The sequence below is a fragment of the Podarcis muralis genome, chromosome 13 (assembly GCF_964188315.1).
Source record: "Podarcis muralis chromosome 13, rPodMur119.hap1.1, whole genome shotgun sequence".
Classification (NCBI taxonomy): domain Eukaryota; kingdom Metazoa; phylum Chordata; class Lepidosauria; order Squamata; family Lacertidae; genus Podarcis; species Podarcis muralis.
The window spans coordinates 38991532-39006079 of record NC_135667.1 but is presented as its reverse complement, the minus strand read 5'-3'; the positions used below and the strand labels follow the sequence as shown (position 1 = coordinate 39006079).

At 42.6% G+C, this 14548-nt stretch overlaps 1 protein-coding gene across 1 annotated transcript; it reads left to right on the top strand.

Annotated features, from left to right (window-relative positions):
- The first annotated feature begins 1702 nt into the window (after positions 1 to 1702).
- On the top strand, positions 1703 to 12788 carry LOC114582046 (vomeronasal type-2 receptor 26-like). Its single transcript, XM_077917433.1, has 5 exons — positions 1703 to 6465; positions 7794 to 8648; positions 9630 to 9857; positions 11260 to 11386; positions 11883 to 12788. The coding sequence occupies exons 1-5, from the start codon at positions 6154 to 6156 to the stop codon at positions 12779 to 12781; spliced, it is 2421 nt and encodes an 806-aa protein (XP_077773559.1). The 5' UTR covers positions 1703 to 6153; the 3' UTR covers positions 12782 to 12788.
- The last annotated feature ends 1760 nt before the right edge of the window (positions 12789 to 14548 follow it).

The window sequence follows — 14548 nt, the reverse complement described above, 5'->3', positions numbered from 1 at the left end:
GCTATGTCCATGTCACCGTTGAAAGCCAGCATAAGGAGGTAAAGTTGTAACGGTCCTTTTAAAAAATCCAAGAGCCATCCTAATTTCTGTGAGAAATCAGATCCTCCCTTAAAGAGGGCATGTACTGCAGTGAGACCTGGAAACCGACACCCTGTGTTGTGGGTGGGTACGTTTGGTCAGCCGCAACACCCGATTGGTAGGTCCCTCGTAGCTGGGTGCAATCTGGCCAATGGGGCGCAGTCCAAACGGTTCGAGGGACCTATTTATGCCCATGCACGTGACCCAGAGCTTCCTCTTTTGGCGTGTGCATTCGGAACACCCACCCACCTCTCCCTGTTTTTAGGGCTTTGTGCTTGACCTTGCTATGCCATCGTGTGTCGTCTGTCGTTGGGACAGGGGCACTGCAGGAATTTCCCCCACTTGGCTGATTGGCTGTTGCCATTTGGGTTTCACCTGCCGCGTAGCAAATCGTCACAACTTGTAAGGTTGCGGATAGGCTCTGGTTCAGGTGATAGGGATGGGAGAACGCTCTTGCTCTTGCCATCTGTTATGTACTAAGGCAGAATGATTTTATTTTACTTTTTGGCCATTTTTAAACTCCTGACCTGAAGGCCATGAGATTGGGGGTTTTCAATGCCATTTTTTGGCTCCTGACCTATGGGTCACATTTGCAGCCATATTTCAAAGTCCTGACCTATGGGCCAGGTTTTCAGCCTTTGTTTTTTTCTTGAGCTTCTACCAGCAGGTCATATTTTGGGCCATTTTCCAGCTCCTAACCTACGTGCCAGGTTTTCAGCCATTTTTGGTCTCCTGGCCTGTGTGGGTCACTTCTTGGAAAATGAGCGAAAATGTGAGCCACAGGTCAGAACTCCAAAAAGAAATATGAGCGGAACCAGGACCTGAGGGTGAGGACGGCATGAAAATAATAAATTTTGGAGGGGAGATACCAAATTTTGTCCTCGCTCAGGGTGCCATATTACCAAAGTCTGCCCTTGCCTTTCTACTTTTCTTTCTGCCAATTACAGTCACACAAGTGGGCAGCAAGAAAGAGCCTACTGGGCCATGCATCGTATCCTTGTCACCTATGTCACCACCTTCTGTGAGTTGTAAGGGGAAGAACATGTCTACCTGTGTAAGTTCCAGGCATGAATTACAAACCCAACTTTCTAGGGCTCTGAACAGGGCTGGATTTAGGTTTGATGAGGTCCTAAGCTACTGACGGTAATGGGGCCCTTTGTATGTCCAGCCACAGCTGTCAACGTTTCCCTTTTTAAAAGGGAAATTTCCTTATTCCGAATAGGATTCCTCGCAAGAAAAGGGAAAAGTTGACAGCTATTCGTCCAGCTCTCCTTTGCCAACGACAAATTCTCACTGTTTTTTGTGTTGAATATACGCTATATGGTAATTTCTGGACCTAATACGTATCTAAAGCCATTTGCACCAAACAAAATATGTATTTTATCAACGTCATTGATATAGAAAGGAGCAAACAAGTGATATTTTAGGGAGCAGGCTAGCAGGCGGGCCCCATTACATCATAGGAGCCTACACAACACAAAACACTGTTGCTGTATGTAGGTTGTTTTTTTAAAAAATATTTTGGAAATGTACATCTAGTTTTTTTCCCTTTAATTTTTTTGGGGGCCCCCTAGGGAGTGGGGCCCTAAGCTATAGCTTGTTTAGCTTATACATAAATCTGGCTCTGAGCCGCACATAAAACCTATATGAGCTGAGGAAGATCATGGAACAAAGTTCATTTCTGAACACATGGTAGGTGATGGAGCTGATGACGGGGATGTGAGGGACACCTGAAGATGGTTACTGTGGTTCTTTCTCCATGGGACATTTCTGCTTCACAAAGGCGGAGAGACCACAGCTGGTAAGATTTAACAAACATGTTGTCTTTGTTTTTTCCAATGGACCACATGATGGAAAGGGATCATTATTATCTCCCCTGTCATTATCAGTCTGCTTCTGATTAGACCTCCAAAGATTTGCAGAGAGCAACGTCAAAAGCCTAAAGGCGTTTATGAAAACCCTCTATGCCACTCCAAATGCTAGAACAGAAGACGAGGCAGCGTTCATTAGCTCGGTGCTAATTTTGCTCTTGAGTGTTTAAGGCAGACCACTACTGATGCTGCTCCTAATGCTTTTTGGTGGAATCAGGGGAGCTGCTGTCTAGGAAAAGGTTTTTTTCCCTCCTGAGTATGGCAGTGTTGGTGATGTTAATATTCTTGCTGCTACGAACGGTGAGCCAGTCACATGTCAATCACTGTACCACCAGTGATCTTCTCTACATCCCACACAAGTACTACCAGCCAGGTGACCTTATCATTGGTGGACTTGCTTCTCATCTTCTGTCCACTCTTGACTATGAAACCTTCAAAGAATGCCAGGCCATCTATCAGATTATTAGTCTCTTGTAAGGAATTTATTTTTCTTTCTTTCTCTCCACCCCTTTCCTTTTTTAAAGAGTTTTTAATGCTTTATTGAGATTAAAAAGAAATAACAAGCATAAAAGTTAATGGCAAAAAATAAGTGAAACAATTTGTTACATCATTTCGTTATACATTATTCTTAGATGTCTAATGACTTTCCGTCACCACATTGTGTATTTACCACTTAATCTAGCACACTGTTAATCTTCATTTACTTTTTATTGATTTTAATCCATATTACTGTTTTTCATGATTATTCATCCTATCACAGAACTTACACAGAACTGCCACTGATGTCGTATTGTCAAAATATTCAATAAGGTATTTTTTTATACATGTCCCATTTCCTAATAAATGCCTGGTCAGTATTACCTCTCAATTTGTCTGTCATTTTTGCCAACTCAGCGTACTCAAATAACTTCGTTTGCCACTCCAGCTTTGTTGAGATTTCCTCTCCTTTCCAATTAGTATTCTTGTGGCAACTGTAGCACACAAGTTTTGTTTTGTTGCATTTTTAGGTATATCTGGGCCAAGTATCCCCAGGAAAAAGCCTCCAGGTTTTTTTTAAAGAAGGATACCTTAAACATTCTTTTAAGCTCATTGTAAATAACACTCCAAAATCCCTTAATTTTGTTACACGTCCACCACATGTGCAACATTGAGCCTTCTGTCTCCCCACACCTCCAACATATATTTGAAATATTCTTATACATTTTTGATAACTTCAGTGGTGTCAGGTACCAACAGAATTGCATCTTCATAAAGTTTTCTTTTAGAGTGTAGCATGCGGTGAATTTCACATTAACCTTCCATAAATTTTCCCAGGCACTCATTGGAATGTTGTAGCCAAAGTCTTGGGCCCATTTGATCATTACAGATTTAACCTCCTCCTCCTTGACTTCCCAGTCAAGGAGGAGTCGGTACATTTTTTTTCAATCCCCCCCCCCCAATTGCCAGGTGATATTAATGCCTAACAATATCTGCTCAAAAGTAAGTCCCATTGATTTCAGTGATAGGGAGGGGTGCAAAATATTTCCTTCCAAAAAGATTCAGATCAGTCTTAAGATTTTTCTCCTCCAAGTGCCATTCCCCTTTCATCATTTTTTAAACGAGAGAGGGAGAGAGTGAGTGTATATCTATATTAAATTTTCTGTTTTACAATTTAAAATATTCATTTAACCAACCTTAAAACATCAATGACTTCCCTTCTTCTCCTTCTATGGTTCATTTTGCATAACATAAATCCCTGCATATTTTAAATAAGCCAAGCCATTCAGTATTCCATTATTACATCCATCAAAACTTATTTACACTGTTGAATTTATCTCAGTGCTGCCAACTTTTTCAGGTGTGCACAATTCCCCCCCATATATTCAATAAACATTTTCTAATCTTCTTTAAATGTATGTTCTTCTTTCTCTCTAATTCTGTATGTTAGACCCGCAAGCTGATTTTCCATCGGTTTAAGTTGCCATTCTTTTTCAGTTGGGACCTCACTCGTTTTCCATTTTGGGGCTAACAATTTCTTTAGCTTAAATGAAAGTTTTAACATCTAAAAGGATCAAAGACTGTTGATGAATCTCCAATGTCTGATGAAGTCAGTTCTGTAGGAATGAAGCAGATTTTCTAGGATCCAGCTCGAAAATAGAGATCAGTCTGCCAAGTGAGATTGCTTCCAGCTGTCCTGCTCATTGAATATTCATCCAGATTGGTTTGCACAAATTTTGCAGGAAAGTTAGATGATGCCGACTAGGCATTTTTCACCATTTCAAATATATTTTCCCCTTGCGGTGTGATAGCAGCTCAATATATCTGAATACATGCTATAATAGCGAGTCTGGAAGCACCCAAAAATGTGAGGTTGTGTTCACAGTGGTGTGCTGTCCTCTCCTATCTCAACCCTACTTTTTAAAGCAGTGCTTAAAAGAGAGGCAGTGTTATTGGACACAGCCTACCGAACCTGGAAATCTTAAGACTCCCAGTGCAATTGTATACCTACTCTGTAGTAAGTCCTATCGAGTTTAACAATAAATGAGCGTAGGTCTGCAGCCTAAGGGGCAGAGCTGATACAATGGATTTAATTGTTTTATGCTGCTCTGATTTTGTGAAGTGCCTCGGAAGACTGTGCTCTGAAAGAGGGGCTAAAAATATAACAATGTATGAGTGAATAAAAGCTGCCGCACAGGTGAGCCATTCTAGGAAAGGCTTGGTGCTTTGTTATTGCTGTTTTCATTGTTTTCGTTTTAATCTGTTTGTGGGATGCTTTTGTGTCTTTTATACTCTATGCCTTTCGATTTTAAATTTCCTAAAAAACAGAAATGAATGTTTCACAGTGTATCTCCCTGATGTATAACTTTCTTTCACTTTCTTTCTTTCTGATAATAATTTTTATTAATTTTCCAATAATAGCCTCATTATAACAATGCCAAATTATAATACCATTCCAAATACCAAATTATATAATTTAGGTGACCCCCGCGTGCTAGAATTGATGGCTTGGTGATATACTTTGTTTCTGTGTTCCAAAATCTTATTGATTTCAATGACATTCCCGTCATAATAGTAATCCCTTATACAACAGCTGGAATAGTTATAACTTCTATTTGTGTTGACACGTTAAGTAATTTATAAGACTACAAGTGAATAGCTCATACTGTATCGTTGTTCTTCCTGTAATGTGACATTTATCCTGCCCATGGTGTTTCTTCCTGCCCTTGTAAAGTGGTACCTTGGGTTAAGTACTTAATTCGTTCCGGAGGTCTGTTCTTAACCTGAAACTGTTCTTAACCTGAAGCACCACTTTAGCTAATGGGGCCTCCCGCTGCCGCTGCGCTGCCGGAGCACGATTTCTGTTCTCATTCTGAAGCAAAGTTCTTAACCTGAAGCACTATTTCTGGGTTAGCGGAGTCTGTAACCTGAAGCGTATGTAACCTGAAGCATATGTAACCTGAGGTACCACTGTATGTCAATCTTTCCCCGGTTGTTGCTGCAATCCGTCATGCCTTGAGCGGAGCTGATAATCCCAATATTTTTCTAAAAATGTCTCCCTCACTCAGTCCCATCCTCTTTGTTTTTGCAACGTTAACAATACAGTGGTACCTCTGGTTACGAACTTAATTCGTTCCAGAGGTCCATTCTTAACCTGAAACTATCCTTAACTTGAGGTAACACTTTAGCTAATGGGGTCTTGTGCTGCCACTGCGCCGCCGTTGTGCAGTTTCTGTTCTCATCCTGAGGTAAAGTTCTTAACCCGAGGTACTACTTCTGGGTTAGCAGAGTCTGTAACCTGAAGTGTTTGTAACCCAAGGTACCACTGTAGCTGCAAAAATAACTCTATCACATTCAGGCTGCGGGTGGTGCTGTGGGTTAAACCACAAAGCCTAGGACTTGCCGATCAGAAGGTCGGCGGTGTGAATCCCCGCGATGGGGTGAGCTCCCGTTGCTCAGTCCCTGCTCCTGCCAACCTAGCAGTTCGAAAGCAGGTCAAAGTGCAAGTAGATAAATAGGTACCGCTCTGGCGGGAAGGTAAACGGCGTTTCCGTGCGCTGCTCTGGTTCGCCAGAAGCGGCTTAGTCATGCTGGCCACATGACTTGGAAGCTGTACGCCGGCTCCCTTGGCCAATAAAGCGAGATGAGCGCCACAACCCCAGAGTCAGCCATGACTGAACCTAATGGTCAGGGGTCCCTTTACCTTTACCTAGCAATATAAAAGTAGATGTATAACTTTAATTGCAGGCTCGTTCCAAAGAACTACCAGCATGTTCTGGCCTTGGTGTTTGCTGTCAATGAGATCAATGAGAACCTTCAGATATTGCCCAATGTCACATTAGGATTCCACATCCATGACAGCTACTTCAGTGAAAGGATGACCTACTGGGCCACTCTGGACATACTCTCCACACCCTATAGATTTGTACCGAACTACCAGTGTGGCATACAGAAAAATCTGATGGCAATCATTGGGGGACTTGACTTTGAAACTTCCCTCCACATGGCAGCCATCTTAACAGGGTACAAGATTCCCCAGGTAAGAAACAAACATGGTGGCTTCATAACTCATCCTTACTTATATGTTCTCCTGAGAAAGTTTCATATTTCAGAAGGATATAAGCCCAGCTGACAATTTCAAATTGCATTCAGTGATGAACTTGAGGAGGAGGAGAGATTGCATTATAAATGCCTTATTGATTTGTTAATCATGTAATATAAGTTATGATGTAATTGTGATGTTTAGTTATTTTTAGTTGCTTATTTGTTAATATTGTGATTGTAATAATAATAATAATAATAATAATAATAATAATAATAATAATAATAATAATACTTTTATTATTTATACCCTGCTCATCTGGCTGGGTTTCCCCAGCCACTCTGAGCAGGTTACAGCATATAGATGTCTTCTAAAAGTTACATTTACCTCTAAAGTTTTATAGTTCTTTATCTCCTTGACATCTGAAGGGAGGGCATTCCACAAGGAGGCTCCACTACCAAGAAGGCCTTCTGCCTTGTTCCCTGTAACTTCATTTCTCGCAGTGAGGGAATCATCAGAAGACCCTCGGAGGAGGACCTCAGTGTCTAGGCTGAATGATGGGGGTGGAGATGCTCCTTCAGGTATACAGGGTCAAGGCCATTTAGGGCTTTAAAGGTCAGCACCAACACCTTGAATTGTGCTCGGAAACATACTGGGAACCGGTGAAGATCTTTCAGGACCAGTGTTATATGGTCTCGGTGGCCACTCCCAGCCACCAGTCTTGCTGCCACATTCTGGATTAGTTGTAGTTTCTGAGTCATCTTCAAAGGTAGCCCCACACAGAGTGCATTGCAGTAGTCCAAGCGGGAGATTATCGATGATTTCTTAATTATATTATTTATGCTGTACTTGTGATGTTCTATTTTGTTATTTTTATTTATTGCTTGTAAGCTGCTTTGGGATTCATTTGAATGGAAAACAGCATAGAGATACAATAAATACAAATCAATCTTCCACTCAACATCTAAGTGTGTATCAGAAGATATGACTGGAGTTTTATGCACAGCAAACTGTCTACACATTGTGTATGTATGCAAAATAGCTTGTATGCCAATCATATATGGAGTGAAACAAAGTTCAGGGGTGCAGATTGCTTATCAGTTCCTTTACTTTCTTTGACCTGGACAGTGTGGGCCTTATAGGAGAGGTGGGTCCCAAACACAAGTAGCTGGTCATTGCTTTCTAAACAGGATCAATTACAGTAGTCAACTACTTTTATATTAAAAAAACCCTATTTATTTCCTTGTTTTGTCATTGCTATCCACATATAATCAATGTTTCTACTGCATTACTGTAATGGGAATTAAGTATCCATTTCCTTCTAGCTCACTTATGGCTCCTTTGCCCCAGAGGATGCTGGTCAAAGCCAATCCACTCCCTTCTACCGGATGGTGCCCAATGAAGCCCATCAGTACACGGGGATTGTTGAGTTACTTCTGCACTTTGAATGGACGTGGGTTGGGTTGCTCACTGCGGATAGTGAGAGTGGAGAGAAGTTTATGGAAATCCTGCAAACTCTGCTTTTCCAGAGAGGCATTTGCTTGGCCTTTGCAGAGAGAACTCCAAAAGGCTCATATTTTGAAGAGTATTACAACATGCTTTCCCAGTGGCTCCAAACCTATTACATTATTGCGGAAAGCAAAGCCAATGCTGTTGTTGTCTATGGAGAAGACAAGTCCTGGTTTTTTTTGCAAATATGGCTAGTGGCAGGGGGTGCAGAAAACATGACATCTATGGAGAAGGTATGGATTATGACTGCTCAACTGGATTTCTCAGCAGTGGCCTTTCAAATGAGCCAGAGTATGCAACCATTTCATGGCTCCATATGCTTCACAGTGCACTCAAAGGAGGTGCAAGGATTCAAGACCCTTCTTCGCTCCCTCAATCCCTTCATGGCAGGTGAAGATGGCTTTCTTCAGCTGTTCTGGCAAGAGACGTTCCATTGTTTCTTTTCAAAATCCAGTACTGATTTCAGTGAACCCTGCACTGGACAGGAGAAGCTGGAGAGCCTCCCCTCATCTGGCTTTGAGATGAGCATGACTGGCCACAGCTACAGCGTCTACAATGCTGTCTATGTTGTGGCACATGCCCTACATGATGCCATGTACAGATCCAGGGCAAAAGACAGAGGAATTGTGAGAAGATGGAGACCGCAGCTTCAGAAATTCCAGCCTTGGCAGGTAATGGCTCTTTTTTTAAAAAAATATTATTTCATTTTATATTGTCGATAAAGCAAAGACAACAATTTTAATAACAGACAATAATTGAAAGAAGAACAACCAAACTGTAAAATAGGCAGGAAGGATGTGTAGTTGCACGTGAGTTAAATAAATACTTTAAAGTCCAAATTAAGTCCAATTGTGTCAGATCACCAAGCATAGTTCCAGATTTGCCAGGTTTTGGGGGAGGGGGTTGTTTTGAAAACGTTGGTTCTGCTGTATATGCCAAATCATATAAAACGTGTCTAGTCCTTATCAAAATCTCAAATCATTTGTGATTATCTTTGTTATAGCTATATTCCAGAGTGAGTGGTACAAAGTGTCCAGCATCAGATTTTTGGGCTGTGTTCTATTGAGTTGCAATTACTATGAATGCTGCCAGTTTAATCTTGCCAATTTTTTTGGCAACGTATTTACAATGGTATCATCAGAAATACACAGTGACATTCATTTTGGACAACAAACCATCTTTTTATAGTAATTATCATTTCTGAGAAAATCGGATACAACCCACTCACCTGAGCTTCAGCTCTTCAAAACAGCTAGGTGTGATATTGTCAATGGCAATTTCTATCTAAAACTAGAGTCTTAACAGGAACATCTTTTTTGCCTGTTTCTCCCTCAGTCTAACTCTCTCCCCATTTTCCTGTTCTTTCATTTATACCCTTTCTGCATTGAACTTCATGGATGTTTGCATGATGATTTTGGAAGTCCTGTTTAAGCTTTGAAATACATATAGTGTGGCGTAGTCCTATACGGAGGAATCTACAGAGGAAAGAGAGACCAAAATTTACTGTTATTATTGCAATAGTTATTATTTTGTGATTATATGAAATCTTGTCTACTATCTTGGAAGAGGCAATGGCACCTTAAAAGGTGATGCTGAACATAAGATAAGTTTGAGTTTTAAACAATTGTCCTCTTCCTGCCATCTTGATGCAGCTCCACCCATTTCTTAGGAGTGTCTCATTTAACAACAGTGCGGGAGAAGAAGTGTCTTTTAGTGAGAACAGGGAATTAGAAGCTGGATTCGATATTACCAACTTGGTCACTTTCCCAAATAACTCCTTCATCAGAATGAAGGTTGGATGGATGAATTTGGATGCTCCCCCAGGAAAAGAGTTTTCCATCAATGAAGACAAAATGGTGTGGCACAGGAGTTTTCACCAGGTGGGGCATGATTTCAGGAAATTGCAACTCCAGTGTGTCCTAAATGAGATGCTTGCATCTTGGAAGCCTAGCTGAGACATGGATCCTGTATTTTTTCTCTCTTGTTGTTTATGAAAACCTCTATGAATGTTGTGGGGCTCTGATGCCTTGAAGCAGGCCAGGACATAGTTCATTATTATATGCTTGTTTGTTTATTGCATTTTTAGTCCACCTTTCCTTTGCTTACTTCCCATTTTATCCTAACAACCAACAACCCTGTAAGGTTGTGTAGACTGAGAGCAGCAGTGACTGGCCCAAGGTCAGCCAATGAGTTTCATGGCCAAGTGGGGATTTGAATCCTGGTCTTCCACTTCCCTGTCTAGCACATTCTTTAAAGATTTCTAGGCCAGCAGAGTGTGACCTAAGCCTAAACTCCAACCAACTTCAACTCCAGCTGAGCCTGGAGACAGACGAGGCAGACTTCTGCAGAGAATGCCTGGTTTGGAGGCTAGTAATTCTCAAGATATAGTAGCAGAAGTCTGGCAGAGCCCAGCAATATCCTTGTTTTTAGGCTGCTTAAGTTGTGGAATGTGCGTGGCGCTGTGGTCTAAACCACAGAGCCTAGGGTTGCCTGATCAGAAGGTTGGCGGTTCGAATCCCAGTGACAGGGTGAGCGCCTGTTGCTCGGTCCCTGCTCCTGCCAACCTAGCAGTTCAAAAGCATGTCAAAGTGCAAGTAGAGAAGTAGGTACCGCTCCAGCGGGAAGGTAAACAGCATTTCCATGCGCTGCTCTGGTTCGCCAGAAGTGGCTTAGTCATGCTGGCCACATGACCCAGAAGCTGTACACCGGCTCCCTCGGCCAATAAAGCGAGATGAGCGCTGCTACCCCAGAGTCATCCGTGACTGAACTAACGGTCAGGGGTCCCTTTGCCTTAACTTGTGTTACAATTGTCTCTTGGCCCAGTGTATTTAGTCTTGGGTTCTCAGTCCCCAACATTTGTGCTTTTTCAGCTGGAAAAACTGAAGGAACCTGAAAGTGTATACAGTAGCTGCTTATTTAAATCACTTAGGATGTCAAAACATCCTTTCAACTCTACTTTAAAACCTTTTGAATTTTATAAGAAATGTATTTTTCCAAATAATACTATTACTGTTCAGGTGGACTCCCTTTGATTTTTTTAAAAACACACACACTGAAATGGCCATAATGTCATTTTCAGAGTCACAAAAACATCTTCTGCCTCATTAGATGCCATTAATGGCTGTTGACAGCTCATTGCTTTCAAAATTTTCTTAATATTCAGCAGGCCATTTCTCCCATCCACTTGATCCCTTGCAGCCCATAAAATGGAGTTCCGCTTCTCCAAATGTACCTTGTTCCCCCTGTGCTAAATATTTCCTTATGGTTAATTAAAATTCACAGGTGCCACCCCTCTCTCAATGCAACAAAAATTGCCCTTCTGGTACTAGGAGAAAAAAGAAGGAAGGGGAGAAATTTTGCTGCTATGACTGTGCTCCGTGTTCAGAAGGCAAGATTTCATACCAGAAAGGTAGGAGACATTAGGTAGCTTTCAGATAACTCAGATTTCCTGTGAAGGGTCTGTGGCAGTGTGAAAGGTGCTTTGCAAGCCCAAAAGATCAGATGATGGTTGGGGTTTACAAAGCACACTGTTACCTGCCCTACACCTAACATCAGAGATGACATCAGATACAGGGATGGTTGGTGTAACTTGCTAAAATGGCCCCATGGGCCAGAGGTTTTCTATCATTGGATTACCTGGGTGGTGATGGAGATGAGTTGCACCGGTGCGCCTGCAGAGGACAGGCCTCCTGCTGTCCAGACCCACCCCCTTACTGTCCAGGCAAGCGACTGTGATATCATTGTCTGGGGGAGGGGGGTCCACAGCTCTTTCTCCCCATGCTAGTCACTCCTGTGTCTGAAAAGGATTGTCTCTTGCACATCCAACTAGTAAGTCCCATACTGCCAGGAGGATGCATACCTACTCTCAAGTTGCACCGGTAAAGGGAATCCTTTCTTCTTTTCAGACATGAATGACTGTGTCGGATGCTCAGAAGATCACTATCCAAACAGGAACCGAACACAATGCATTCCAAAGTCCATCAGCTTCTTGACTTTGGAAGAACCGCTTGGGATGAGCTTAGCTTTTGGCTCCGTATTCTCCTCTTTGCTGACCATATTGTCCCTCGCCATCTTTATGAAGCATCAGGACACACCGATTGTCAGGGCCAATAATCGGGACCTCACCTACGTTCTCCTCCTGTCTCTCCTTCTCTGTTTTCTCTGTCCCCTCATCTTCCTCAGCCGACCAGACAGAGTGACCTGCCTTGTCCGACAAATGGCTTTTGGTGTGGTTTTCACAGTGACTGTTTCTTGTGTGTTGGCCAAAACCATCACCGTTGTTCTGGCATTCATGGCCACCAAACCAGGATCCAGAATAAGGAAATGGGTGGGGAAAAGACTGGCAAGCGCCATTGTGTTGACTTGTACTATTATCCAAGCTGGTATTTGCACTGTGTGGCTGGGAACCTCTCCCCCATTCCCCCATTTTGACAAGCACTCTGTGACGGGAGAAATTATTCTGGAATGTAATGAAGGGTCAGCTGCCATGTTTTACTGTGTCCTGGGCTACATGGGCCTCCTGGCCTTTGTCAGTTTTGTTGTAGCATTTTTAGCCAGGAAACTGCCTGACAGCTTTAATGAGGCCAAATTCATCACCTTCAGCATGTTGTTGTTTTGTAGTGTTTGGATCTCCTTTGTTCCGGTCTACCTGAGCACCAAGGGAAAACACATGGTGGCTGTGGAGATCTTCTCCATTTTGGTCTCCAGTGCTGGTTTACTGGGTTCCATCTTTTTCCCCAAATGCTACATTATCATATTGAGGCCTGATCTGAATGACAAACAGCAGTTAATAAAGAAGAAATAGCAAAATAGCCTGTTGTCACTCTTTTCTGTTACCCCAGAACATGGGTAATGAATTTGCTGCTGTCTCCTTGATATAAGTTCATTTTATTTGTTTGTTGAACTTCTTATGTATATTAGAAAATCAGATGGTTCTCCCCCACCCCCCAGAGATGTGGTCCCCACCTTTGGGAGTCCAAGGGCACAATTAGAAAACTAAAGAACTCTCGTGGACACAAAAAAATACCAATTTCACAGAAAAAGTGTGGAGGTGCCCAGAAACTCCACCTCCATCCTTTCTTGTAACATGAATCCATTAGTTTGGTTCCTACTCTCTGTAGCAGGAGAAAAGCTTGCTGCATCTTCCATGTGACAGCCCTTGAGGTGTTAGAAGAATGGTATCATATATCCTCTAAGTCTCCTTTTTCCAGGCTAAACATACCCAGCTCCCTCAACCGTTGCTCATAAGGCTTGGTTTCCCACCCATCATCTTCCTGGCTGCCCTCCTCTGCACATGTTCAGCACACATTTTACCAGCTTCTTCATGGAAATATCATGGGGGACTTCGAGAAAAGTCTGACTGAACTCAAAATAGACTATGACCACAGCATTCCCCTGATCCACCACATTTTAATGCCATAAAAAAGGAAATAAATGAGATTGGTGTAGTATGACAGCAACAGACCAAGGACAGAACCCTTTGGCACATCTGTGGCATCAGGAGATAATATTCCTATGCTATGAGGAGAAAATAAAAAGGAGGAAAATACCCCTCTTCCCAGAGAGAGTGACAGATGCCACATATACCTATTCGGAGCTCCCTGCATTCCAGGGGTGGAGCTTGATGACATCTGGTGGCTCCTTTGAATTCTACAATTCTCTGTTTATTTAGGTGAATATATATAGGGGCCCTAAAAAGGCCTGCAGACAGGGCCCAACGGACCGTTTGTCCATCATCACAGCCATGGCTTGAAGTCACTCAGAATCTGCTCACAATTGTTCCTTTCCAGCCAAATTCTACCAGTGGCTAGAATTCATCTTGGCCCCATGGGTTTACCAGCCCCATGCCTGGCCTCACATAACATCAGCTGATGGACATGTGAATGTGGTTTGGACCATGAGCCCAATGGAGAGGCTTGGTTGGCCTAACTGCTGCAGGTCAGAGGTCCTTGTTGATTCCCCGCAAGGAGCTTTCTCTACCTGTGTAGATTCTCTTGAGTGATTGACAACTTTTAGGGTTCTGGATTGTGTAAGAAAGTACAGTAAGTAGAGAAAGCTGCAGAGTCTCTCTTCTGAGAACACAGTAGGTGATGAAACTGGCAGCAGGGATGCAATAGAGGGGAAGGGGCAACAGGCTTATTCCTGCTCCCCCCTCAGTACAATGCCTTGAAAACACCTGAAGGAGGCTGCTGAGGGATTATTTTGTGTGGATCATTGTCTCTGCTACCTCCAATGGACCAGCTGAGGCAAAGGGATCATTATTCTCTCCTCTGTTATTATCAATTACATGGTAATAATCTGCTTCTGATTAGACCTCCATAGACTTCCAGGAATCCAGTCTAAAAAGAATTAAAACCCTCTCTGCCATCCCCAGCAAATGCTAAGGTGCTGCCGACTCGTTTAGTGAGCTTTCCCCTGGAGTTGGATCCTAGGTTCTGGGAATTTAGCTGGTGCATTCGGAGAGTGCCATTTAAGGCAAGCTGCTGTACTGAGGCTGTTTCTAATGCCAATGCTGATTAGCTGTAAACAGGGAGATCTCTGTCTAGGAAACTGTATTGTTCCTAGTATGGCA